The sequence below is a fragment of the Xenopus tropicalis genome, chromosome 7, assembly GCF_000004195.4.
Source record: "Xenopus tropicalis strain Nigerian chromosome 7, UCB_Xtro_10.0, whole genome shotgun sequence".
Taxonomy (NCBI): domain Eukaryota; kingdom Metazoa; phylum Chordata; class Amphibia; order Anura; family Pipidae; genus Xenopus; species Xenopus tropicalis.
The window spans coordinates 134067-160737 of record NC_030683.2 but is presented as its reverse complement, the minus strand read 5'-3'; the positions used below and the strand labels follow the sequence as shown (position 1 = coordinate 160737).

The window sequence follows — 26671 nt, the reverse complement described above, 5'->3', positions numbered from 1 at the left end:
TACATTGGCTGCATCTCAGTTGTACCAAGTAGCCTTCATTCTGGCTTCTGCTGAACTACAACTCCCAGAATGGAAGCAGGTGGGACTTCTACATCCACTGAAATCCCAATAAACCCCCATTACATTGCATTCAGCCCAACTGTACCCCACAGTTTTTTTCCATATTACAAACAATCCAGACTCTTGTGTATATATACACACAATCAGTAGATACTTCAACCTTTGCCCTGTTTATAGCTCCAAGCCCAGTATTGTAGCAGCTCAGCCTGACTAAACACACCAAGGTATTTGGCCTATCTTGTTTCTTTCTGGGACAGGGGTTATATTTTAAGGGAAATCCCCCGAGATCAGATCCAGTTGGTCCGTTCCATAATACGTGGGCACAGGGGGTGTCTCTTTAGTAAAGAATAAATATGAACATAATGTTAAATATGATATAATGCAGTGATACGAGGCGGAGAATTCAGGCGTTAGGGTTAAACCATTTGGTTGCTGGGTGGGTTTGTGGTGAAACGTTTCTATGGAATCTGCCCCAGAATCTCTCTTTTCTGATGTATCTCATTCCCTACACAGGGCAGACGGCTCTGCACATTGCGGCTGTGAATCAGAACATGAACCTGGTGAGGATTCTCATAGACAAAGGGGCCGATGTCTCGTCTCCACGCGCAACTGGCAGCTTCTTCTCCCTAAAGGCTACAAATCTCTTCTACTTTGGTGAGAGAAATGTAACGGCTTGGCCCTTTGCTACATGTAACATACAAGTAACATACACGTAACATACACGTGACATACACGTGACATACACGTGACATACACGTGACATACACGTGACATACACGTAACATACACGTGACATACATGTAACATACAAGTGATATACATGTGAAATACATCTAACATACATGTGACATACACATTACATACATGTGACATACAGGTAACATACACGTGACATACACGTGACATACACGTGACATACACGTGACATACACGTGACATACACGTAACATACACGTAACATACACGTAACATACACGTAACGTACAGGTAACATACAAGTGACATACAAGTGACATACAAGTGACATACACGTAACATACACGTAACATACACGTAACATACACGTAACGTACAGGTAACATACACGTGACATACAAGTGACATACAAGTAACATACAAGTGATATACACGTAACATACAGGTAACATACAAGTAACATACAAGTGACATACAAGTGACATACACTTAACATACACGTAACATACAGGTAACATACACGCAACATACAGGTAACATACAAGTTACATACAAGTGACATACAAGTGACATACAGGTAACATACACGTGATATACATGTGACATACATGTAACATACACGTAACATACAAGTAACATACAAGTGATATACACGTGACATACATGCAACATACAAGTGATATACATGTGACATACACGTGACATACAGATAACAACAATATGTACAAGCCCACACATAGATTTACAGACAATGTGCATTCACAAACGGGTCGGTTTCAACAAAGATTCATTTCTGCCATTTCTGACGAAAGCCCATGATACGGGAGATACGGGAGATACGGGAGATACGGGAGATACGGGCCGTACCACTGGTCCCTGTGCCCCCCACACCTTGTGACACTATTTATTCTATAGGGAAACTCTATAAATATCAGTGTCTCTGTCTCCCCCAGGGGAACACATTCTGAGCTTTGCGGCCTCGGTGGGAAATGCCGATATTGTCAAGTTACTGGTTGAGAAAGGAGCTGATGTTCGTGCCCAGGACTCTTGGGGTGAGAGGGACTGGGGGAATGTTTATGGATAGCCAACCTCCCCAAGGCCTCTGTCCCTCACCAATCCTCCTTTCCTTCTCCCATTAGGCAACACTGTCCTACACATATTAGTTCTACAGCCCAACAAGGCCATGGCCTGCCAGATGTTTGATCTTCTCACATCCCTGGAGTGTGGGCAGCGGTGGCCTCCCTTAAACCAGATGGTAAATCATCAGGGTCTCACCCCATTAAAACTGGCTGCGGCGGAGGGGAACGTCATGGTAAGTTTTAAATTCCAATAGGTGTTTCCTTGGAGAGCAGCTCCCCAGGATTTGGCTGTTGGGGTTCTATAATATGTCCATGTAATGTGGTTACTTCCCCCATGGAACCCCAGCAACTCCATGTACAACTGAAGTCATAGTCATAGCCTTCATCCAATCACTAACCGCTCCTTCAGTGCATGGCAGCCATGTTGGAATGAAAGCCTTTTATTGGCAGATTTAAGCCTAGACTTGAGTCTTTGTAGGACCAGGTCAGTCCCCCAGTCCCACGCTCAGGCCATTGGTCAATATGTTTCAGCTTGATCCTTCCTCATTGGCAGATGTTCCAGTACCTGATGCAGAAGGGAGTCCGTAAGGTGCCGTCGATGGGTCCCCTTTATTATACTCTCTACGATATGACTGAGATTGATTCTTGGGGTTCCCCATGCTCTGTCCTCCACCTTCTCGTCTCTTCAAGGAAGTCGGAGGTACTTAGTACTGATTTAGGTGAAGTTACTGAGCCCATAGAACAGAATTTTTAATGCCCCCCTAAATGGTTAACTATTAGTATGTTATAGAATGGTTTGTTCTTAGCAACTTTTGAATTATTTGCCTCCTTCTTCTACCTCTTTCCTGCATTCAGATGAGGGGGGGAGGTCGGCACTGGTCTGGGAGGAGTCAGTCTTCTGACTTTGCATTACTGTTTCTAACCAGGGTCCAATCATCATTCTAATCACTGCCCAGTTGCTAATGCAGATTAGACCCTAGCAACCAGTCAGCTTCTGCTACTTCTAACCCTTAATAGAAAAACACAAGTTCCTTTTAGTGATTGGCAACACTTTCCGTCAGACATGGATTGATGGCGAATTTCCACCTTTTGCCATTGCCGGATTTTTTTGCGTCAAAACAAATAGTTGCACGCAAATTTAGCGGCAAAGCAAAACAGGACAGATTGGCTCCAGCTCCTCTCGCTCACCCTACGCCCATTGCCTCTCACAGGCTCGCAAGATCCTCGACATCTCTCCAGTTAAGGAGCTGGTAAATGAGAAATGGCAGAGCTTCGGGCGCCCGTATTTCCTGCTCCTCGGCGCCATTTATGTTCTGTACATGATCTGCGTCTCTCTGTGCTGTGCCAATCGGCGCCTCGTACCCATAACGGGAAACGCCACCAGCCCGCGGGACATCACGCTGCTCAAACAAGCGCCGCTCTTGGTAGGTCACCTGATGCTCATTCTGTGGCGAAATGTTCCTAAATCATTGGCCAATAGGGGCAGCGTTGTGCAGAAGTAATGCTAATTCCACTATTATATCCCTTTATTTGTGCTACTCTGGTACTCACATGTCTACACATGGCAGGTTTAGTTACCCTTTATGTGGCACACTTAGTTACCCTTTATGTGGCAGGTTTAGTTACCCTTTATGTGGCAGGTTTAGTTACCCTTTATATGGCACACTTAGTTACCCTTTATGTGGTAGGTTTATGTGTAGGTTTAGTCCTTTGCTGCATAGGAAAGTTCATTAATTCTTTGGTAGATTAAATAATCTTATTGGCCCATTGGGCAGGATTGTTGTTTTGGGGCAGATTGAAGAGTTTACAGTGCATTAGGGTTATTCTTTAAGATAATGGTACACATGATAGGGGTAATTTACCAAACCCTTGGAACCAAGGGCAAGAGCCCTCCCCCACTCACCCCTCTTGATGTGAGCACAAAAAAATTACCTGTATAACTCAACCTGCAGCCTTGTGCCTTTATATGGGCACAGAACCCCTCAGTGACTGCTAATATCCTTATCATTTACAGTAGGGGGTACATTATCCCTTATAATACATGAGTGATACTCAGAGTTCCCTGTATAACTCAGCCTGCAGCCTTGTGCCTTTATATGGGGGGCACAGAACCCCTCAGTGACTGCTAATATCCTTATCATTTACAGTAGGGGGTACAGTATCCCTTATAATACATGAGTGATACCCAGAGTTCCCTGTATAACTCAGCCTGCAGCCTTGTGCCTTTATATGGGGGGCACAGAACCCCTCAGTGACTGCTAATATCCTTATCATTTACAGTAGGGGGTACATTATCCCTTATAATACATGAGTGATACTCAGAGTTCCCTGTATAACTCAGCCTGCAGCCTTGTGCCTTTATATGGGGGGCACAGAACCCCTCAGTGACTGCTAATATCCTTATCATTTACAGTAGGGGGTACATTATCCCTTATAATACATGAGTGATACTCAGAGTTCCCTGTATAACTCAGCCTGCAGCCTTGTGCCTTTATATGGGCACAGAACCCCTCAGTGACTGCTAATATCCTTATCATTTACAGTAGGGGGTACATTATCCCTTATAATACATGAGTGATACTCAGAGTTCCCTGTATAACTCAGCCTGCAGCCTTGTGCCTTTATATGGGGGGCACAGAACCCCTCAGTGACTGCTAATATCCTTATCATTTACAGTAGGGGGTACATTATCCCTTATAATACATGAGTGATACTCAGAGTTCCCTGTATAACTCAGCCTGCAGCCTTGTGCCTTTATATGGGGGGCACAGAACCCCTCAGTGACTGCTAATATCCTTATCATTTACAGTAGGGGGTACATTATCCCTTATAATACATGAGTGATACTCAGAGTTCCCTGTATAACTCAGCCTGCAGCCTTGTGCCTTTATATGGGGGGCACAGAACCCCTCAGTGACTGCTAATATCCTTATCATTTACAGTAGGGGGTACATTATCCCTTATAATACATGAGTGATACTCAGAGTTCCCTGTATAACTCAGCCTGCAGCCTTGTGCCTTTATATGGGGGGCACAGAACCCCTCAGTGACTGCTAATATCCTTATCATTTACAGTAGGGGGTACATTATCCCTTATAATACATGAGTGATACTCAGAGTTCCCTGTATAACTCAGCCTGCAGCCTTGTGCCTTTATATGGGGGGCACAGAACCCCTCAGTGACTGCTAATATCCTTATCATTTACAGTAGGGGGTACATTATCCCTTATAATACATGAGTGATACTCAGAGTTCCCTGTATAACTCAGCCTGCAGCCTTGTGCCTTTATATGGGGGGCACAGAACCCCTCAGTGACTGCTAATATCCTTATCATTTACAGTAGGGGGTACATTATCCCTTATAATACATGAGTGATACTCAGAGTTCCCTGTATAACTCAGCCTGCAGCCTTGTGCCTTTATATGGGGGCACAGAACCCCTCAGTGACTGCTAATATCCTTATCATTTACAGTAGGGGGTACAGTATCCCTTATAATACATGAGTGATACTCAGAGTTCCCTGTATAACTCAGCCTGCAGCCTTGTGCCTTTATATGGGGGCACAGAACCCCTCAGTGACTGCTAATATCCTTATCATTTACAGTAGGGGGTACATTATCCCTTATAATACATGAGTGATACTCAGAGTTCCCTGTATAACTCAGCCTGCAGCCTTGTGCCTTTATATGGGGGGCACAGAACCCCTCAGTGACTGCTAATATCCTTATCATTTACAGTAGGGGGTACATTTTCCCTTATAATACATGAGTGATACTCAGAGTTCCCTGTATAACTCAGCCTGCAGCCTTGTGCCTTTATATGGGGGGCACAGAACCCCTCAGTGACTGCTAATATCCTTATCATTTACAGTAGGGGGTACATTATCCCTTATAATACATGAGTGATACTCAGAGTTCCCTGTATAACTCAGCCTGCAGCCTTGTGCCTTTATATGGGCACAGAACCCCTCAGTGACTGCTAATATCCTTATCATTTACAGTAGGGGGTACATTACCCCTTATAATACATGAGTGATACTCAGAGTTCCCTGTATAACTCAGCCTTTATTTGCCAGGCGTCGTATATCTCCCCCGCGGATGAGCTGCGCCTGGTGGGGGAACTCATCACGGTTATTGGGGCGCTGGGGATGCTGCTGCTGGAGGTACAACTCTGTTCTTACCTTGGTACAATCAGTCAGTAACCAATCACATGATCTCATTCTTTATTATGTACTTTTCTTCTCAACCTATAGATCCCAGTGTTAATGGGCGCTCAGAGCATTTCTTTCTTTAAGGACCCAGTTTCAGGGGGGCCATTTCACCTTATTCTGTAAGTTTGCCTTACTACAATGTGTAATTATTTAACACAAACATACCCTCCCCCCTTTTTGACAGAAGCTCATCCAGTTGGGCTTTAGTAGAAAAGCTGCATTCATTTACATTTAGGGGCACATTTACTAAAACTCTGGCCTTGAAAATCATATAAACTCAACCTGGTATAAATTTAAATTAAATTGCTGTGACAATGATGGGAACTGGGTAAAACATAAAACAATGAGAGGATTAAATTCTCCTTGAAACTTTGTGAAACATAAAACAATGAGAGGATTAAATTCTCCTTGAAACTGGGTGACACTGAAAACAATGAGGGGATTAAATTCTCCTTGAAACTGGGTGAAACAGAAAACAATGAGGGGATTAAATTCTCCTTGAAACTGGGTGAAACAGAAAACAACGAGGGGATTAAATTCTCCTTGAAACTGGGTGAAACAGAAAACAATGAGGGGATTAAATTCTCCTTGAAACTGGGTGAAACAGAAAACAACGAGGGGATTAAATTCTCCTTGAAACTGGGTGAAACAGAAAACAATGAGGGGATTCAATTCTCCTTGAAACTGGGTGAAACAGAAAACAATGAGGGGATTCAATTCTCCTTGAAACTGGGTGAAACAGAAAACAATGAGGGGATTCAATTCTCCTTGAAACTGGGTGAAACAGAAAACAACGAGGGGATTCACTTCTCCTTGAAACTGGGTGAAACAGAAAACAATGAGGGGATTAAATTCTCCTTGAAACTGGGTGAAACAGAAAACAATGAGGGGATTCAATTCTCCTTGAAACTGGGTGAAACAGAAAACAACGAGGGGATAAAATTCTCCTTGAAACTGAGTGAAACAGAAAACAATGAGGGGATAAAATTCTCCTTGAAACTGAGTGAAACAGAAAACAATGAGAGGATTAAATTCTCCTTGAAACTGAGTGAAACAGAAAACAATGAGAGGATTAAATTCTCCTTGAAACTGAGTGAAACAGAAAACAATGAGGGGATTAAATTCTCCTTGAAACTGGGTGAAACAGAAAACAACGAGGGGATTAAATTCTCCTTGAAACTGGGTGAAACAGAAAACAACGAGGGGATTCAATTCTCCTTGAAACTGGGTGAAACAGAAAACAATGAGGGGATTCAATTCTCCTTGAAACTGGGTGAAACAGAAAACAATGAGGGGATTCAATTCTCCTTGAAACTGGGTGAAACAGAAAACAATGAGGGGATTAATGTCTCCTTGAAACTGGGTGAAACAGAAAACAATGAGGGGATTCAATTCTCCTTGAAACTGGGTGAAACAGAAAACAACGAGAGGATTAAATTCTCATTGAAACTGGGTGAAACAGAAAACAATGAGGGGATTAAATTCTCATTGAAACTGGGTGAAACAGAAAACAATGAGGGGATTAAATTCTCATTGAAACTGGGTGAAACAGAAAACAACGAGGGGATTAAATTCTCATTGAAACTGGGTGAAACAGAAAACAACGAGAGGATTAAATTCTCATTGAAACTGGGTGAAACAGAAAACAACGAGGGGATTAAATTCTCATTGAAACTGGGTGAAACAGAAAACAATGAGGGGATTAAATTCTCATTGAAACTGGGTGAAACAGAAAACAACGAGAGGATTAAATTCTCATTGAAACTGGGTGAAACAGAAAACAACGAGGGGATTAAATTCTCATTGAAACTGGGTGAAACAGAAAACAACGAGAGGATTAAATTCTCATTGAAACTGGGTGAAACAGAAAACAACGAGGGGATTAAATTCTCATTGAAACTGGGTGAAACAGAAAACAATGAGGGGATTAAATTCTCATTGAAACTGGGTGAAACAGAAAACAACGAGGGGATTAAATTCTCATTGAAACTGGGTGAAACAGAAAACAACGAGGGGATTAAATTCTCATTGAAACTGGGTGAAACAGAAAACAACGAGGGGATTAAATTCTCATTGAAACTGGGTGAAACAGAAAACAACGAGGGGATTAAATTCTCATTGAAACTGGGTGAAACAGAAAACAACGAGGGGATTAAATTCTCATTGAAACTGGGTGAAACAGAAAACAATGAGGGGATTCAATTCTCCTTGAAACTGGGTGAAACAGAAAACAACGAGAGGATTAAATTCTCATTGAAACTGGGTGAAACAGAAAACAACGAGAGGATTAAATTCTCATTGAAACTGGGTGAAACAGAAAACAACGAGGGGATTAAATTCTCATTGAAACTGGGTGAAACAGAAAACAATGAGGGGATTAAATTCTCATTGAAACTGGGTGAAACAGAAAACAATGAGGGGATTAATGTCTCCTTCAAACTGTGGGAAACAGAAAATAATGAGAGGATTAACTTCTCATTGAAATTGTGTGAAACAGAAAACAATGAGGGGATTAAAACCCAATCGTAAATTTTGAAATATTGCTTAGAAAATGTGCCCCTTCTGATGTCACTACCTTGTCTATTGCTTGACTTCTAGAATATTGGAAATTTCATTTGATTAGGATTCTCACTAAAAATGAAAAATAGAAGAACTGACTGTTAAAACCTTATTATTATCATCATTATCATTTATTTATATAGCGCCAGCAAATTACACAGCGCATCACAATAAATTTAAACAGAGATCTTAAAAAGTTTAACAAATAAGGATATATAGAGTAACAATAGGATCAGAGGGCCCTGCTCGCAAGAGCTTACAATCTACAAAAATGCTGCAATTTCAAAACATTTTTGACTCATAATTCTGTTTTTTCTTTTTACCTATGAAGAATTCTGACAAATATTTTAACCAGTTATTTTAACCAGTAATCAAAATTTTGTCATGTATTTTGCCAAATGTATTCGAATAAGAATTTAATTAATTGTAATGTAATGTAATATAATGTAAATGTAATTTCACTAATATGCCCCAGAATTGCTACTATGAAATCCTGGCTTCTCATGCATGTATCTCCCCCCCATGTTTCTACAGAGTTCTGTATTCCTGCATGGTCCTGGCCACTTTGGCCCTGAGACTCACAGACTCTGATGGAGAAATTATCCCTATGTCGCTGGCTCTGGTGTTCGGATGGTGCTACATTATGTTCTTTGCACGTGGCTTTCAGATGACTGGACCCTTTACTGTAATGATACACAAGGTATTCCATTGAATCATTATATGAATGAGCCCTAAACACTGCAAAATATGACTAGGGTTCTTGTAAAATGTTATTGTAATAATAATAATAATAATAATAATAATAATAATTGTAATAATAATATAAATGCAATAATAATAAAATTAGAAATGAAATAAATAATAATAATAATATACATGCAATAATAATAATATAAATAATACAATTAGAAATAAAATAAATAATATTATAAATGTAATAATAATAATATAAATGCAATACTACTACTACTACTAATAATAATAATAATAATAATAATAATGATGATGAAATAGTAAAATTGGAAATAAAATAAATAATAATATAAATGAAATAATAATAATAATAATAATATAAATGAAATAATAAAATTAGAACTGAAATAAATAATCATAATAATATAAATAAAATAATAATAATAATATAAATGAAAGAATAATAATAGTAATTATAATAGAAATTATATAAATAATGATATAAATGCAATAATAATAATAATAATATAAATGAAATAATAAAATAATAAATTAAATAAATAATAATAATAATAAGTGAAATAATAATGCAATACTGCTGCTGCTGCTACTACTACTACTACTACTACTAAAAATAATAATAATATAAATGCAATACTATAACTACTACTACTACTACTAATAATAATAAGAAGAAGAATATAAATTATATATAAAATAATTAATAATAGAAATGCAATAATAATAATAATAATTAATAATAATAATGAAATTATAAATGAAATAATTAATATACATGAAATGAAATAATTAATATCAATATAATAAAATTAATAATAATAATAATAATAATAATAATAATAATATAAATTAAATAATACAATTAGAAATAAAGTAAATAATAATATAAATGTAATAATAATAATATAAATACAATACTACTAATACTACTACTACTAATAATAATAATAATGAAATAATAAAATTAGAAATAAAATAAATAATAATAATAATAATAATAATAATAATAATAATAATAATAATAATAATAATAATAATAATAATGAAATAATAAAATTAGAACTGAAACAATTAATAATAATACTACAAAAAAATTAAATTATAAATGAAATAAATAATAGTAATATAAATGAAAGAATAATAATAGTAATTATAATATAAATTATATAAATAATGATATAAATGCAATAATAATAATATAAATGAAATAATAAAATTATAAATTAAATAAATAAGAATATAAATTAAATAATAAATCAATACTACTACAAGTACTACTACTACTACTACTAATATATAAATGCAATACTATAACTACTACTAATAATAATAATTATATAAATTACATAATAAATGTATAAATAAAATAATTAATAATAGAAATGTAATAATAATTAATAATATAAATGAAATAATAAAAGTATAAATACAATGAAATAAATAATATAATAATATAATAATAATAATAATAATAATAATAATAATAATAATAATAATAATAATAATAATAAATATCAGTTATATAAATAATAACAATAGATATACAATAATACTAATAATTAAATAATAAAATTAGAAATAAAATTATACTACTACTACTACTGCTGCTAATAATAATAATAATAATAATGAAATAATAAAATAATAAATAATAATTATATGCAAATAATAATAATAATAATAATAATAATAATATAATGAAATAATAATATAAATGAAATAAATAATAATAGAAAGGAAATAAATAATAATAATAATGGAAGTTAAATCAGGGCATGTGGGAATTGGCTAATTGCCCTTCATGCATTGGGCAGTGTGGAGTGTTAATGGGTTTAATTAATTCTGAGCAATTTTGGGTCTGGGATATCCCAATGGGCAGTAAGTCCCTCGCTAATAGCTATTAACATGCGTGTTGCTACAATTCTACAGATCATATTTGGAGACGTTCTGAGATTTTTCTGGCTGATGATGGTGGTTATTCTTGGTTTTGGAACAGGTACAGTGCTGCACTTTTATACGCTTAAAATGACCTTTCATGCCTATTGTAACCTTCCTTGGCAGATTTGATCATACCCCAGGGCACTAGGGATCCTGTGCAGGCAGTACCTCTCCTTGGAAATAGGCAGTTCCCCCAACGCAGCAGGTACACGCACCAAGTCTCCATTCAGGGGCCACGCACTTGTTATTGCACTTGTTATTATGCCAGTACCGTCCCCTAGGTGGGGCACTTACAGGAATACTTACAACTTTATTGGCATCTCAACAGCACTAGATACTTACACACTGGGGCAAAATTGTTGAGTTTCGGGCCCCAAATAACAAAAGACAATACACAACTTTGAAGTGAATACAATGTACATAAACAGCAATAATGTGCAAAAATAACTATACAATTTTGATCTCCAATGTGTCACCACAATACACAATAGTATATATAATTTCTTCTCCCCTGCACCCCAATGTTAGGCCCATAAAAGAGCAGACAATTCACAACACACATTCCAGCAGAAAAGGCAGCAATGCGGTGTGTGTGCAAATCCACGAGATTCCCAATTCTCCATTGTGTCTCCATAACGAATAACCATATTATTCTGATTTTGTTTTATATAATAACAACCTTGTGTGTACATGTATGACCTGCATGTATCCCTGCAAATTAAATAAGGGGCCCAATCTGTTTGGTGATGATCCTCAGCAGGCCTGCACACACAAGGCATTGTGGGAAATCCTGGCCAGAGAGGAAATAACCACTGCTACTTTATATCAATGATATGTGTAGTCAGAACCAGCAGTGCAGAGAAGAGTAGCTTGGAACAAGCAAATACTGCTTTCAGTAGGGATTAGTGGGGGTTAATGTTTTTCTTTATTAATATTTGGATGAAGGCCTCCTTTTGGCCAATATTATATATTTTAATAATAGGGCATTTCTTTGTTATTGGTGGAACATTAGAAAATGACTGTGTGATGAATACGAGGGCACTGAGGGTAGGGGGGGTACGGAGGGCATTGAGGGTAAGGAGGGCACTGAGGGCATGGAGGGCACTGAGGGTACGGAGGGTACTGAAGGAATGGAGGGTATGGAGGGCACTGAGGATACAGAGGGTACGGAGGGCATTGAGGGTATGGAGGGTACGGAGGACACTGAGGATACAGAGGGTATGGAGGGCACAGAGGGAACGGTGGGCACTGAGGGTACGGAGGGTAGGGAGGGCACTGAGTTTAATGACCCTTCTCAAATCAGCTCATATAGACCAATTGCATGGGTTGTAGTTGCATGGGAAAACAAATAATGGAACTGAGAGAAAAATATGATGTGTAAACTACATGAAATTGTATCAAGCTTTGAAAGTCACCAGCAAGAACACAATTCTAAAGGTAAGTTTATTTACTTGTTCACTTCACAGGGCTCTATCACTAGAATCTTTCATTTTTATTTTCTTTGTAATAAAATCTTACCCACTCTTTTGGTGTTTGACTTTTATTTTCTGTGTACCCTGACCATGATTGTAAGCACACGCAATTGAATATACTACTATTCGTATATTACTTACACATAGGTTTGATCTAAGTACAATCCAGTTTGTGCACTAATTGTTCTAAAAAGGTCTGCAAGCTAAAGCTGGACTAAGCGGCGCCACGGCACAGAGGGGTACAACGTTGATTTCACAAGACTCCCGGGCCGCCGCCTGACTATGAGATTCCAACGACCGTTTCACTAATAATCAATGTCCATTTAATAAAGTGGTAAATGGCGCAACTACACCGCTTCATCAACTAAGGAGCTGATCCCCCGCCCACCACGGCTCCAGCCAGTAATGCGACTAAGTGTCTCATCATCCGAGTCACAACAACATCATTTGCTGTTATCTGAAAATTTACAAATATTTATACACACAACTCTACCTATCCCAGGATCTATTGTCTGATGATTCAATTGCGCCAAACAATCAGGGCGCACAAAACTTCTCCTTGCCTTGATAAAGCTTTTTAGCGAAACGCGCGTCGGTGTGTATACCTTATGCCAAAAAATCCTTGTGCCGAGGTAATGAGTTGTAGGCACAAGGATTTCTCTGACTCTGATTTAATTTTTAGATAATTGACACTAAGGGGCTGATTTACTAAGACACGATTTCGAATCCGAATTGGAAAAATTCCGATTGGAAACGAACATTTTGCGATTTTTTCGGCGTCTTTACGATTTTTGCCTAAAAACGCGAGTTTTTCGGCGTCTTTACGATTTTTGCGTAAAAACGCTAGTGTTTCGTAGCCATTACGAAAGTTGCACAAAGTCGCGATTTTTTCTTAGCGTTAACACTTGCGCGCAAAGTTGCGCCTTTTTCGTAGCGTTAAAACTTAAAAGGCGTGACGTTTTGCGCAAGTTTTAACGCTATGAAAAAAACGCGACTTTGCGCAACTTTCGTAATGGCTATGAAAAACTCGCGTTTTTACGCAAAAATCGTAAAGACGCCGAAACAAATCGCAAAATTACTGATCATTACGAAAAAAACGCAATCGGCGCATTCAGCCTGTTCGTGGGTTAGTAAATGTGCCCCTAATTGTTGATGCCTTCACCTTTGTAGAATACACATTTGCATTTGATTATGTACCCCCGGTGCCGAGGTATGATTGACTGGTAGTAGGCACGGGGATGGAGACTATGGTTGCATTGAGTAACGCTATACAGTTGATCCTGAATTGGGATCCATGAAGTTGTGTAAATTTAAGTGAGAATTAAGTGATTGCTCCAATTAAGTCGCTGTATTTAACTGCTATATGACAAACAGTGAAACAAGGGTGATTTGGGGGTATGAACTGAGGCGCCGTATTTCTAATTTGTTGACACAAGTGAAGAGGCTGTGCATTCACAAACCGTTGCAGATAGTGTTGATTGAATGTTGATTGAAGATCAGGCTAGGTAAAGATGATCTTCAAGGGCAGTGTATAAGCTGACGTTACTCAACAGTTAGCCTACAATCGTAACTGCTATTACTGCCCCCTAATTTGGTAATAATCTTGGGCGTATTATAGTCGCAGAAGGAGAAGTTTTTGTGCGCCCTGATTGTTTGGCGCAATTGAATCATCAGACAATAGATCCTGGGATAGGTAGAGTTGTGTGTATAAATATTTGTAAATTTTCAGATAACAGCAAATGATGTTGTTGTGACTCGGATGATGAGACACTTAGTCGCATTACTGGCTGGAGCCGTGGTGGGCGGGGGATCAGCTCCTTAGTTGATGAAGCGGTGTAGTTGCGCCATTTACCACTTTATTAAATGGACATTGATTATTAGTGAAACGGTCGTTGGAATCTCATAGTCAGGCGGCGGCCCGGGAGTCTTGTGAAATCAACGTTGTACCCCTCTGTGCCGTGGCGCCGCTTAGTCCAGCTTTAGCTTGCAGACCTTTTTAGAACAATTAGTGCACAAACGGGATTGTACTTAGATCAAACCTATGTGTAAGTAATATACGAATAGTAGTATATTCAAATGCGTGTGCTTACAATCATGGTCAGGGTACACAGAAAATAAAAGTCAAACACCAAAAGAGTGGGTAAGATTTTATTACAAAGAAAATAAAAATGAAAGATTCTAGTGATAGAGCCCTGTGAAGTGAACAAGTAAATAAACTTACCTTTAGAATTGTGTTCTTGCGGATGGTGACTTTCAAAGCTTGATACAATTGCTAGTATATTGCAACAAAGTGGAGGCCTGATTCGATACAATCAGTGCAATTATATACATTTGGTACATTTGTTACTTATGTGCTACACTGTCTCAAGAAATTCTAAACCTTGAAAAATAGTCTATGTGATACCATTCATGTAATAGTCAGTGCAGCTTACGATCTAGGCATAGGGTACCAATTTTAATTTTCTTTTTTCTTGCTTTTCTATTTTCATTTTAAGCTTTTGTTTTAATCAAGTCTTGAATAAAGGTTACATTTTATTACTGTGTAGGTGTGCCAGCCTTTACATGTGTTTCAATTAAATTATACTTTCACCACACATTGAGCACCCTATATTTAAGTTGAAGTGCGAGGTCTTTCCTCTTGTATATAAACTACATGAAAGACTTGCTATCTGACATGATGTTCCTGTGGGAAGGGAACACTGCGTCTGGCACAAGTCATCTGTGGGAAAGTTTCCGTGGCCCTTACCAGGTTAATGCTAATAAATGTGCCAATGCGGCAGAATGGGTTCAACTGCTTGAAGAAAACAAACACCATTCTGCCCCACGAGCAGCACTGAATTTACCCAAAGCCTAACTCACTGCTCAGAATTGTTCATTTATGGTGCAAATGACTAGATTTATACAGTTTCTTCTGTACTTAAATGAAAATTCCTAATCCCTAATCCCTAGTAGGGATGTAGCGAACCTCAAAAAAAATGTTTGCGAACCCGTTTGCGAACTTACGCCAAAAAGTGCGAATATTCGCAAACTTTGCGAACCCCATAGACTTCAATGGGAAGGCGAACTTTAAAACCTAGAAAAGCCATTTCTGGCCAGAAAACTGATTTTAAAGTTGTTTAAAGGGTGCCACGACCTGGGCAGTGACATGCCGGAGGGGGATCAAGGGCAAAAACTTCTCTGAAAAATACTTTGTTGACACAGCGTTGCGTAAAACCGCAAAGGCAGCTGGCAGACCTAGCGGAAATAAGCGGCATTTTTTGCTATTTTGCACTATTAGCACCATAGAAACGGAATTTGCTGAAAAACGCCACGTGTGGCTTGTGCGGCGTTTTTAGGCCGAGAAAAAATGCAGCGGAAAAACGCCACGCAAACCCAAATTGCGAACATACGTGAAAAGTTCGCGAACTTGCGAACACCCGATGTTCGCGCGAATTAGTTCGCCGGGGAACAGTTCGCTACATCTCTAATCCCTAGCTGCTCTTATTCCTTATTCTGCCATAGGGTTTTGTTTGCCATAGAACGCCGGCTGATTTCCATTCCTACAGCACATACTTTCTGCTCTGCCCAATATTCCCACTGGTTCAGCTGGAAGTTCCACCCCTATCTCTTTATATGTCACTATGAGGCCGTGCCACGTAGGCTAGTGTTAGCCCAGTCTGACCCAGTTCCAATTATCCTAAACAGAATTACACACGGCAGACAATATTCTTATCCTTAGGATAGAGAGATACCCCCCTCTTAGTTGCACCCCCTTCCTGCCATGGGGAAACAGTTGCACCCCCTTCCTGCCATGGGGAAAATGTAGACCAGTGATCCCCAACCAGTGACTCAGGGGTAACACGTTGCTCCCCAACCCCTTGGATGTTGCTCTCAGTGCCCCGAAACCAAGGAGTTATTTTTGAATTCCGGACTTGGGGGCAAGTTTTGGTTGAATAAAAACAAGATTTCCTACCAAATAAAGCCCCCTGTAAGCTGATAGGGTGCATAGAGGCCCCTAATAGCCAATCACAGCCCTTATTTGGCTCCTCCATGAACCTTTATGGTACTTGTGTTGCTCCCCAAGTCTTTTTACATTTGACTGTGGCTCATGAGTAAGAAAGGTTGGGGATCCCTGGTGTAGACAATTCATGTCACCTCCATGTCTCCTCCCTCAGAGCCTATCTACACTTACATTTCATATTCACTTACAAAGACTTTATATATTCATTTATTTCTTATGTTAAGGCTTCCATACACGGGCCAATTCTAGCTGCCGATATCGCCCCCTTAGACCATTTTGGCAGCTTATTGGCCCGTGTATGGGCACTAATGATGGGTCTGCCTGACCGACATCTGGCCTCAAATCGGGCAGATATCGATCTGGCAGGTTTAAAAATTTTGTTGATGCGGTCGCTGAACCGATGGACACCTTTACCTGTCATTCTAAAGGTGTCCATACACGCGAAAATCCACTCGCTTGGCGAGGTCACCAAGCGAGCAGATCTTCTCCCAATATCCCCAGCTACGGGTGGGCAATGTCTGGCTAATTCGGTCATTTGGCCCTGGGGCCAACTGATTGAATTAGAATGATGGCTAAAAGCATCAGTCAGTTCAGGGACCAGATCAACGAGCCAATGTGGTCCCCGATCCGACTAATTTTTAGGCCAGATGTTGGTCGGGCAGACCCGTCATTAGTGCCCATACACCGAATCGGTCTAAGGGACCAATATTGGCAGCTAGAATCAGCCCGTGTATGGGAGCCTTAATTCGATCATTTGGCCCCAGGGCCAAACGACCGAATTAGCCTGATATTACCCACCTGTAGGTAGGGATATCTGGAGAAGATCACTTGGTGACCAAGCCAAACAAGCAGATGTGTATGGCCACCTTTAGTTATAAACTTTAAACATTTATAATATAATATACAGTATCTATATTTATAGGTTATGTTCCCAGCCATCCTAAGCTTACATTGTACCCTTCCTTCCCTCTTTAGCTTTGTTTGTGGTGTTCCAGACAGAAGATCCCACCCAGATGGGGGTATTTTACAATTACCCCATGTCCCTCTATAGCACATACCAACTACTCATCAATGTCATCAACTCCCCTGCCAACTATGCTGTGAACCTGCCCCCCATGTACAGCATCGTCTACTTTCCCTTTACTCTGATTGCAAACCTGATGATGATGAACATGCTAATCGGCATGATGGGCGACACCCACTGGAGGGTGGCACAGGAGCGGGACGAGCTGTGGAGGGCGCAGGTAGGCGCAATGATATCCGTTATATTGGGAAATACACAGAGCAATGAGTATTTCATGGCATTGTTCCCCTTTGTTTTGGGTTTATTGTGGGCAGATTGTTTGAATTTCAGATTTCAACCCTTCCTGGTGACTTTTTGAATCACCTTCTATTTGGGGAGACTTTTCTGTCACACGGTGTCACCCCTCCCACTTTTATGTAAAGCAGCTTCATGAAAGTTTTGAGAGGAGATATAATGATTATTCATGATATAGATAATTAGGGAGGCGGCACTCAGCATCTCATTTCCATCTCTCTAGCTGGCAGCTATTACCATCATGCTGGAAGGCAAATTCCCAAAGTGGTTCTGGCCTCGCCTCGGTGTCTGTGGTTCTAAGTATGGGCTGGGGGATCGCTGGTACCTCTGGTAAGTACATTCCTAGGGTCTATAGTCCAGCCCCCCCAACAGTCTGAGGGACCGTGAACTGGCCCCCTGTTTAAAAAGTTTGGAGACCCCTGGCTTAGTCTATGTTGTAGAGGCTCTAGTGGAGAGGTGAGTGGGTTGTAGATTTTTGACATGAGCCCTTTTTGGGGAAGACCTTTGAGTGCCAGAGTTTCCAATGCTGTAGGGGGGATTGACTTAGCACAGGAGATATATGGAACTAAAAAATGGCGGACTTGGAGGTATTCGAACAATTTAATATTTATCTGTGGTTGATTCTCTTGTATCATATGGAAGGATGGTATTTGGCTGTGGGTTTAATAAGTCCTGAACTGTAACCAATTGAGTGTTGGCCCACCTGGAGTAAAATGATGGGTTGGTTCCTGGTTGGATTATTGGGTTATGCAGAAATATTGTATTCAGGGGCCACCCGGATATCAGTTTATGGATAAGGATTCATTATATCTTGGTTGGGATCAAGTACAGGTACTGTTTTATTATTACAGAGAAAAGGGAATCATTTAACCATTAAATAAACCCAATAGGGCTGTTCTGCCCCCAATAAGGGGTAATTATATCTTAGTTGGGATCGAGTACAGGTACTGTTTTATTATTACAGAGAAAAGGGAATCATTTAACCATTAAATAAACCCAATAGGGCTGTTCTGCCCCAATAAGGGGTAATTATATCTTAGTTGGGATCAAGTACAGGTACTGTTTTATTATTACAGAGAAAAGGGAATCATTTAACCATTAAATAAACCCAATAGGGCTGTTCTGCCCCAATAAGGGGTAATTATATCTTAGTTGGGATCAAGTACAGGTACTGTTTTATTATTACAGAGAAAAGGGAATCATTTAACCCTGAAATAAACCCAATAGGGCTGTTCTGCCCCAATAAGGGGTAATTATATCTTAGTTGGGATCAAGTACAGGTACTGTTTTATTATTACAGAGAAAAGGGAATCATTTAACCATGAAATAAACCCAATAGGGCTGTTCTGCCCCAATAAGGGGTAATTATATCTTAGTTGGGATCAAGTACAGGTACTGTTTTATTATTACAGAGAAAAGGGATCATTTAACCATTAAATAAACCCAATAGGACTGTTCTGCCCCAATAAGGGGTAATTATATCTTAGTTGGGATCAAGTACAGGTACTGTTTTATTATTACAGAGAAAAGGGAATCATTTAACCATTAAATAAACCCAATAGGGCTGTTCTGCCCCAATAAGGGGTAATTATATCTTAGTTGGGATCAAGTACAGGTACTGTTTTATTATTACAGAGAAAAGGGAATCATTTTTAAAAATTTGAACTTTTTGCTTGTAATGGAGTCTATGGGAGACGGCCTTCCTGTAATTAGGAACTTTTGCCATAATAGGATTCTGGGTAACGGATCCCATATCTTTGTTTTCACAAATGACATTTTTGGGTCATTGATGACAAAAGTATATTTTTTGACTTTCAGTTCTGTTGTTTCCTTCTTTATAATTCCATTTCTGCCTTCTACAGTGTAAAGGAAAGTCAAGATCCCCAGAAGATCCTGTTCCCACCCCAGAAACCCCAGTCTCCACCCCAACAGCAGGTATCTGGGAAAGGAAAACCATCAATAACAATTACAGATATGGGAAATAATCAGCAATTAAATGGTTCTGGGGCACCGATTGCCCAAAGGAGATCCAGCCGAGGGTGGCAGATCCTACGCGGTGCCACTATCGACCAATTAAAGGGCACATCTGTGTTTAAAAGAGAAAGTCACCAGGAAGTCTTCTACATTTAGACTAAGGCTTCCTACATCCTTCCTTTCATCATTGAGTAATGTTATTATTTAGTAAATTTGATCCTTCCTCTCTGGTCTCCTGGATCTATAATGATAGTATTGTTAATGTAAAGGACGTATCAAACTCAATGAAAACAGTGTATTTTGTATATTTTTTTAGCTGAATGAAATTAAACAATAGTTCAGGTTCTTAGAAGGGTGGGTATTTATACTCGGGGGGGCATTTACTAACATTTGTATTTTTTTCATGGTTTTTTTAGTGATTTATTAAGCATAAAAATCATAAAAACCACTAATACAAAACTTTGCCTTCTAAAAGCCATTGGGGACCTGTTGAAGTCAATGGGAACCCGGGGCAAATTGAAACAATCTTTAATTCATTTGTGGTTTTAGACGTTTTTGGGTTTTTTGTTTGTAAGTTCACAAAGTTTTATGGAAAGAATTAAAAGCAAAAAAAAAATTGTGGTTTTCGTGTTCTTTTCGTTTTCATTCCACATTTGTGCTTTTTCTGTCTGGATAAAACTAAATATATGACTGGATATTTATGGTTTTAGTGGAAGTTGAGTTTACGAAAATCAGACGTAGAGTTGCCAGTTGATAAATCTGCCCCCTAGTATTAGGGGTACAAAGAGAATGGCTAAGTAAAGGCTCCCCATCCTGTTTTCAGCCAGTGGCTCCACTAGGGAGGATGCCATCTTTTACATGACTGCATTGACATCATCACATATCAATGACATCATAGGAGCCATCTAATGACATGGCTAAAGCTACGAGGGGAAGCAGCTATTGGCATCATGATCACATGACTGGCTTTAATTTAATTATGGGCAAAATGGATTCCAGGTTCTAACAATTTGCCTTTTTTCCCTTGACCCACCCACCGTCTCCAGGGCCCTGGCATGGACACGCCCACTGCGCTGCCTGGGGATCTAATGACACAGACTCTCTTCTCAGTTACTGACAGTTTCCATTCTAGATATCTTTCCTTGTGAATACCAAAAGGCCTTTAATACTGACTAAGGATCACCAGAAAAGCATTACAAATATAACGGGGGGCAGGAGTAGACCTCACAGTGAGTTGGGGAAAAGGGGAGAAGGAAACCATCACAAGAAGCAATGTGGGGGGTCCATCAAGGTTCCACATCTTCTCCCCGGCTTTTTTAGGGAGTCAACGCTGGTTTTCAATGGTTCTCAAAGAAATTAATACTGTATATTCCCCCCACTCTTCCCACCTCCCCCTTTAAGTCTGGTCAGTCGACGGTTACATTCAGTTATAAGAAAATATCTCTTTTTAATACAGAATACAGTGACAGAGGCAGTACAATTATTCAGCAATGGTTAGTGTAAACCAGATCCCCATCCCCTACAGAGGCCGACGTGGCGCTAGCGGGGCACTAAAGCAGAAGGTCTCTGCACCCAGGTTAGTTTATTCTCAAAGTCTTCCCTAAGGGACAATAAGGTCCTATTGGCCAATAAACATCAGGTGGGCTGGGAGTGGCCCCACAGAGAAGGTCAGACATGATGGACCTCCACTTCTGCTTCTTGTGAGCTGCTCTGCAATAATAGTCCGCGCAGCCGCTCTGTGGTGATTGACCTGAGAATCTGCCAGCCCCGCCCACTGGTGGGTCTTGGCAGGTACTGGGCTTTTGCCCGTTCTGCTGATATATGTATCTGTGGGAGCTCAAGGCTTTCCATTTGAGGTTTATTTAGCAGAGAACCTGAGTTTTCCTTCCCCAGTCGACTCTGTGTATGGGAGGGGCCAAAGGACTCTGTAATTGTAATTTCTGGAGGCCTCAGATAAATAATCTCTGTTTTGTTGCTTGAGAGCTTGGGCTCTGATCTGTCTCCCAGGCTTTGCTCTGCTGTCTCTTGGCTTCTTGTTAAGTCTGTCTCAAATGTCCTCTCTTCACTTGACTTTACTGACTTCTCTCTCTGCTTTTCCTCATTGTCTTCTTCTGGCCCCTGAAAGGCCTCGATGTAACGCTGGATCTTTTGCTGGCTGGGGTCCTTCCGGGAGATGACCCTGCAACACAAACCTTCATTAGGAAATCTGATGGGAACAGTAAATGGATTCTGATATCCAGAAGGTTTAGCTCCTCCAGTTCCTACAGAATGGGTTACAGGACATTTGAGCCTATAGCCTCTGAAATGTCCACTCAATGTATTCATGATGTACAAAATCTGTTTTACAGTGGTGCTGTTATTCACTATATAATGATTTCTTTTGCAAACATAACAACTGCCCTCAGGGCTGTATATAGGCCAATTGCTGCCCTCAAGGGTCTATATAGGCCAAGTGCTGCTCTCAGGGATGTATTTAGGCCCAGTACTGCCCTCAGGGGTGTACTTAGGCCCAGTGCTGCCCTCAGGGGTGTATTTAGGCCCAGTACTGCCCTCAGGGGTGTATTTAGGCCCAGTGCTGCCCTCAAGGGTGTATTTAGGCCCAGTACTGTTCCCCAATGTTCCTTTGCTATTCTGTATAGAGCCAATATGGACTCCATGGGGGTACCAGTGGTTCCAGAGTCCATATTCTGTTCCCTAATGTTCCATTGCTATTCTGTATAGAGCCAATATGGACTCCCTGGGGGTACCAGTGGTTCCAGAGTCCATATTCTGTTCCCCAATGTTCCATTGCTATTCTGTATAGAGCAATATGGACTCCCTGGGGGTACCAGTGGTTCCAGAGTCCATATTCTGTTCCCCAATGTTCCATTGCTATTCTGTATAGAGCCAATATGGACTCCCTGGGGGTACCAGTGGTTCCAGAGTCCATATTCTGTTCCCCAATGTTCCATTGCTATTCTGTATAGAGCCAATATGGACTCCCTGGGGGTACCAGTGGTTCCAGAGTCCATATTCTGTTCCCCAATGTTCCATTGCTATTCTGTATAGAGCCAATATGGACTCCCTGGGGGTACCAGTGGTTCCAGAGTTCAAATTCTGTTCCCTAATGTTCCATTGCTATTCTGTATAGAGCCAATATGGACTCACCGGAGGTACCAGTGGTTCCTGAGTCCATATTCTGTGCCACACACCCCAGTTCTGGGCCACAGGCAAAGGGGAAGTTTTTTCTCCAACATCACTGTGGTGGCTGCGACCTGCAGAGACAAAGCAAAGCTGTGAGATTCACCAGGTAATGACAAAAGGTAAAGAAAGGGCAAAATATCATTTGCTAGTGTTTGTCCCCCAATTCCCGAACACATTGCTACTACTTGGTTCTATATGTTAGCTCTTTCCTCTACTCACTGCCTCTGTCAGTGTCTTCCATGTAAATGTACAGGAAGAGGGGAACACTGTTTGGGAGTTGTGATGTGGGGGGGCCCAAAAATTTATTTTCACAGGGTTCACAAGGGTTTGGGTTAGGGTACACAAGGGTTTGGGCTAAGGTACATAAGGGTTTGGGTTAGGGTACACAAGGGTTTGGGTTAGGGTACACAAGGGTTTGGGTTAGGGTACACAAGGGTTTGGGTTAGGGTACACAAGGGTTTGGGTTAGGGTACACAAGGGTTTGGGTTAGGGTACACAAGGGTTTGGGTTAGGGTACACAAGGGTTTGGGTTAGGGTACACAAGGGTTTGGGTTAGGGTACACAAGGGTTTGGGTACACAAGGGTTTGGGTTAGGGTACACAAGGGTTTGGGTTAGGGTACACAAGGGTTTGGGTTAGGGTACACAAGGGTTTGGGTTAGGGTACACAAGGGTTTGGGTTAGGGTACACAAGGGTTTGGGTTAGGGTACATAAGGGTTTGGGTTAGGGTACACAAGGGTTTGGGTTAGGGTACACAAGCGTTTGGGTTAGGGTACACAAGGATGTGTCATAAGAAGTATTCCTTATATATCATTTAATTTGGGAGCTAACCCCCCTGTGTAGTTTGGGCTTTGGTTTATCCCATTCATCTATACATTTCTGAGAGAGAATGAAACAGGTCTCTGGGGGGGATTTGCTCTTGGGCTCACCCTGATATTTGCTCACTTATTTAGCCCTAAAGCCTGACCCACCCCTGTCCTGAGCAGAAGTTCCACTCATTCCTTTACCAATGGAAGTGCCCCCACCCGTTATACAGGTTTCTGCAATTCAGTAGCCGAATGGCCAAACTCCTTCCAGACAAGCTCTGCCCCCCCAGGTTGAGAACTGCTACACTCCATCTGTCAGCTCTTTGCACCCCACAAAGGAGAAGGAGAGCCAAGGGAAGCGAGAGAGGAGCCCCCCACGTGTCATCATATAATAATGTGTTTATTTGAGACTTTTATTCATTTGTTTTAGCTTTCAGATAAACACACAGCTTGTCCCTTTCCTGGGCAGCCCCAGAGCTTCCCCCCAGTGAGGAACCATGAGTTACTGTACCTGACCCCCCACAGCTCGTCCCTTTCCTGGGCAACCCCAGAGCTTCCCCCCGTGAGGAACCATGAGTTACTGTACCTGCACCCCCCACAGCTCGTCCCTTTCCTGGGCAGCCCCAGAGCTTCTCCCCAGTGAGGAACCATGAGTTACTGTACCTGCGCCCCCCCACAGCTCGTCCCTTTCCTGGGCAACCCCAGAGCTTCCCCCCGTGAGGAACCATGAGTTACTGTACCTGTGCCCCCCACAGCTCGTCCCTTCCCTGGGCAGCCCCAGAGATTCTCCCCCAGTGAGGATCCATGAGTTACTGTACCTGACCCCCCACAGCTCGTCCCTTTCCTGGGCAGCCCCAGAGATTCTCCCCAGTGAGGAACCATGAGTTACTGTACCTGACCCCCCACAGCTCGTCCCTTTCCTGGGCAGCCCCAGAGCTTCTCCCCAGTGAGGAACCATGAGTTACTGTACCTGCACCCCCCACAGCTCGTCCCTTTCCTGGGCAGCCCCAGAGCTTCCCCCAGTGAGGAACCATGAGTTACTGTACCTGGGCCCTCCCCACAGCTCGTCCCTTTCCTGGGCAGCCCCAGAGCTTCCCCCCAGTGAGGAACCATGAGTTACTGTACCTGTGCCCCCCACAGCTCGTCCCTTTCCTGGGCAACCCCAGAGCTTCCCCCCAGTGAGGAACCATGAGTTACTGTACCTGCCCCCCCACAGCTCGTCCCTTTCCTGGGCAGCCCCAGAGCTTCTCCCCAGTGAGGAACCATGAGTTACTGTACCTGCGCCCCCCACAGCTCGTCCCTTCCCTGGGCAGCCCCAGAGCTTCCCCCAGTGAGGAACCATGAGTTACTGTACCTGCGCCCCCCACAGCTCGTCCCTTTCCTGGGCAGCCCCAGAGCTTCCCCCCAGTGAGGAACCATGAGTTACTGTACCTGTGCCCTCCATAGCTCGTCCCTTTCCTGGGCAGCCCAGAGCTTCCCCCCAGTGAGGAACCATGAGTTACTGTACTGTGCCCCCACAGCTCGTCCCTTCCTGGGCAGCCCCAGAGCTTCCCCCAGTGAGGAACCATGAGTTACTGTACCTGACCCCCACAGCTCGTCCCTTCCCTGGGCAGCCCCAGAGCTTCCCCCCAGTGAGGAACCATGAGTTACTGTACCTGACCCCCCACAGCTCGTCCCTTTCCTGGGCAGCCCCAGAGCTTCCCCCCAGTGAGGAACCATGAGTTACTGTACCTGGGCCCCCCACAGCTCGTCCCTTTCCTGGGCAGCCCCAGAGCTTCCCCCCAGTGAGGAACCATGAGTTACTGTACCTGCGCCCCCCACAGCTCGTCCCTTCCTGGGCAGCCCCAGAGCTTCCCCCAGTGAGGAACCATGAGTTACTGTACCTGGCCCCCCACAGCTCGTCCCTTTCCTGGGCAGCCCCAGAGCTTCCCCCCAGTGAGGAACCATGAGTTACTGTACCTGTGCCCCCCACAGCTCGTCCCTTCCCTGGGCAGCCCCAGAGCTTCCCCCCAGTGAGGAACCATGAGTTACTGTACCTGTGCCCTCCATAGCTCGTCCCTTTCCTGGGCGACTCTCCAGTAAGTGTCCCCCATCATGGCGATGAGTATGTTCAACATGAGGAGGTTTGCGATGATTGTGAAGATGACGTAGACAACAAAGAAAATGATGGGAAGATCTACATCATAGTTGGTGGGAGAGTTGATGACGTTCAGGAAGAGCTCGTAGGTGCTGAACAGGGACATTAAGTAGCTGTAAAAGTATCCAAACTGGGTTTGATCCACCGTCTGGAAAATGGTGTAAAAAGCTGCGGAGATTGAGATTGGAGATTGAGAGACAGATGCACCAGTTATAGGAAAGTCTAGGTTCATCTAGCACTTGGGGTGCAGCCAACCCCTGCTGGGTCTATTTGGCTAATAACATTCTAATGAATAATAGGTGAACCCAGGGCTCTGTGAGCCACTCAGGGATCAGTCAGATCTTATTTCACTTGAGAAGAAAGAAGATTTGACCTTCAGTAGAGGGAACCCGAGTGTCTCTGACTGTGGGACAATGACATTTGCCCTGGGGCCGTTAGACCAGTATAAACCACATTCTCACTGGTTTCATTCACTTCTGGAAACCAACCATTTCAGGTTCTGTATGGGAGACGGCATTGTTAGAA

At 41.7% G+C, this 26671-nt stretch overlaps 2 protein-coding genes across 6 annotated transcripts in view; one reads left to right on the top strand and one right to left on the bottom strand.

Annotated features, from left to right (window-relative positions):
* The window catches only part of cat1 (calcium transporter 1), a 28906-nt gene extending 8280 nt beyond the window's left edge, over nucleotides 1-20626 (top strand). Inside the window, exons 5-16 of one of the 3 annotated variants that reach the window (XM_031905558.1) lie at nucleotides 574-714; nucleotides 1710-1808; nucleotides 1896-2068; nucleotides 2389-2535; nucleotides 3047-3259; nucleotides 5912-5998; nucleotides 6089-6165; nucleotides 9140-9305; nucleotides 11249-11315; nucleotides 17705-17973; nucleotides 18271-18377; nucleotides 19910-20626. In XM_031905558.1, the coding sequence (XP_031761418.1) occupies nucleotides 574-714; nucleotides 1710-1808; nucleotides 1896-2068; nucleotides 2389-2535; nucleotides 3047-3259; nucleotides 5912-5998; nucleotides 6089-6165; nucleotides 9140-9305; nucleotides 11249-11315; nucleotides 17705-17973; nucleotides 18271-18377; nucleotides 19910-20177 (1814 nt within the window). In that variant the 3' untranslated portion in view covers nucleotides 20178-20626. The remainder of the gene's footprint in view (nucleotides 1-573; nucleotides 715-1709; nucleotides 1809-1895; nucleotides 2069-2388; nucleotides 2536-3046; nucleotides 3260-5911; nucleotides 5999-6088; nucleotides 6166-9139; nucleotides 9306-11248; nucleotides 11316-17704; nucleotides 17974-18270; nucleotides 18378-19909) is intronic. The other 2 variants (XM_031905559.1, XM_031905560.1) reach the window with 2 other exon arrangements.
* Nucleotides 20627-21443: 817 nt separating this feature from the next.
* trpv5 (transient receptor potential cation channel, subfamily V, member 5) overlaps nucleotides 21444-26671 on the bottom strand; it is a 47715-nt gene continuing 42487 nt past the window's right edge. The window contains exons 14-16 of one of the 3 annotated variants that reach the window (XM_031904907.1): nucleotides 26046-26314; nucleotides 23169-23275; nucleotides 21444-22200 (exon numbers count right to left, since the gene is read on the bottom strand). In XM_031904907.1, coding sequence (XP_031760767.1) covers nucleotides 21690-22200; nucleotides 23169-23275; nucleotides 26046-26314 — 887 coding nt within the window. In that variant the 3' untranslated portion in view covers nucleotides 21444-21689. 3 annotated transcript variants of the gene reach the window in all.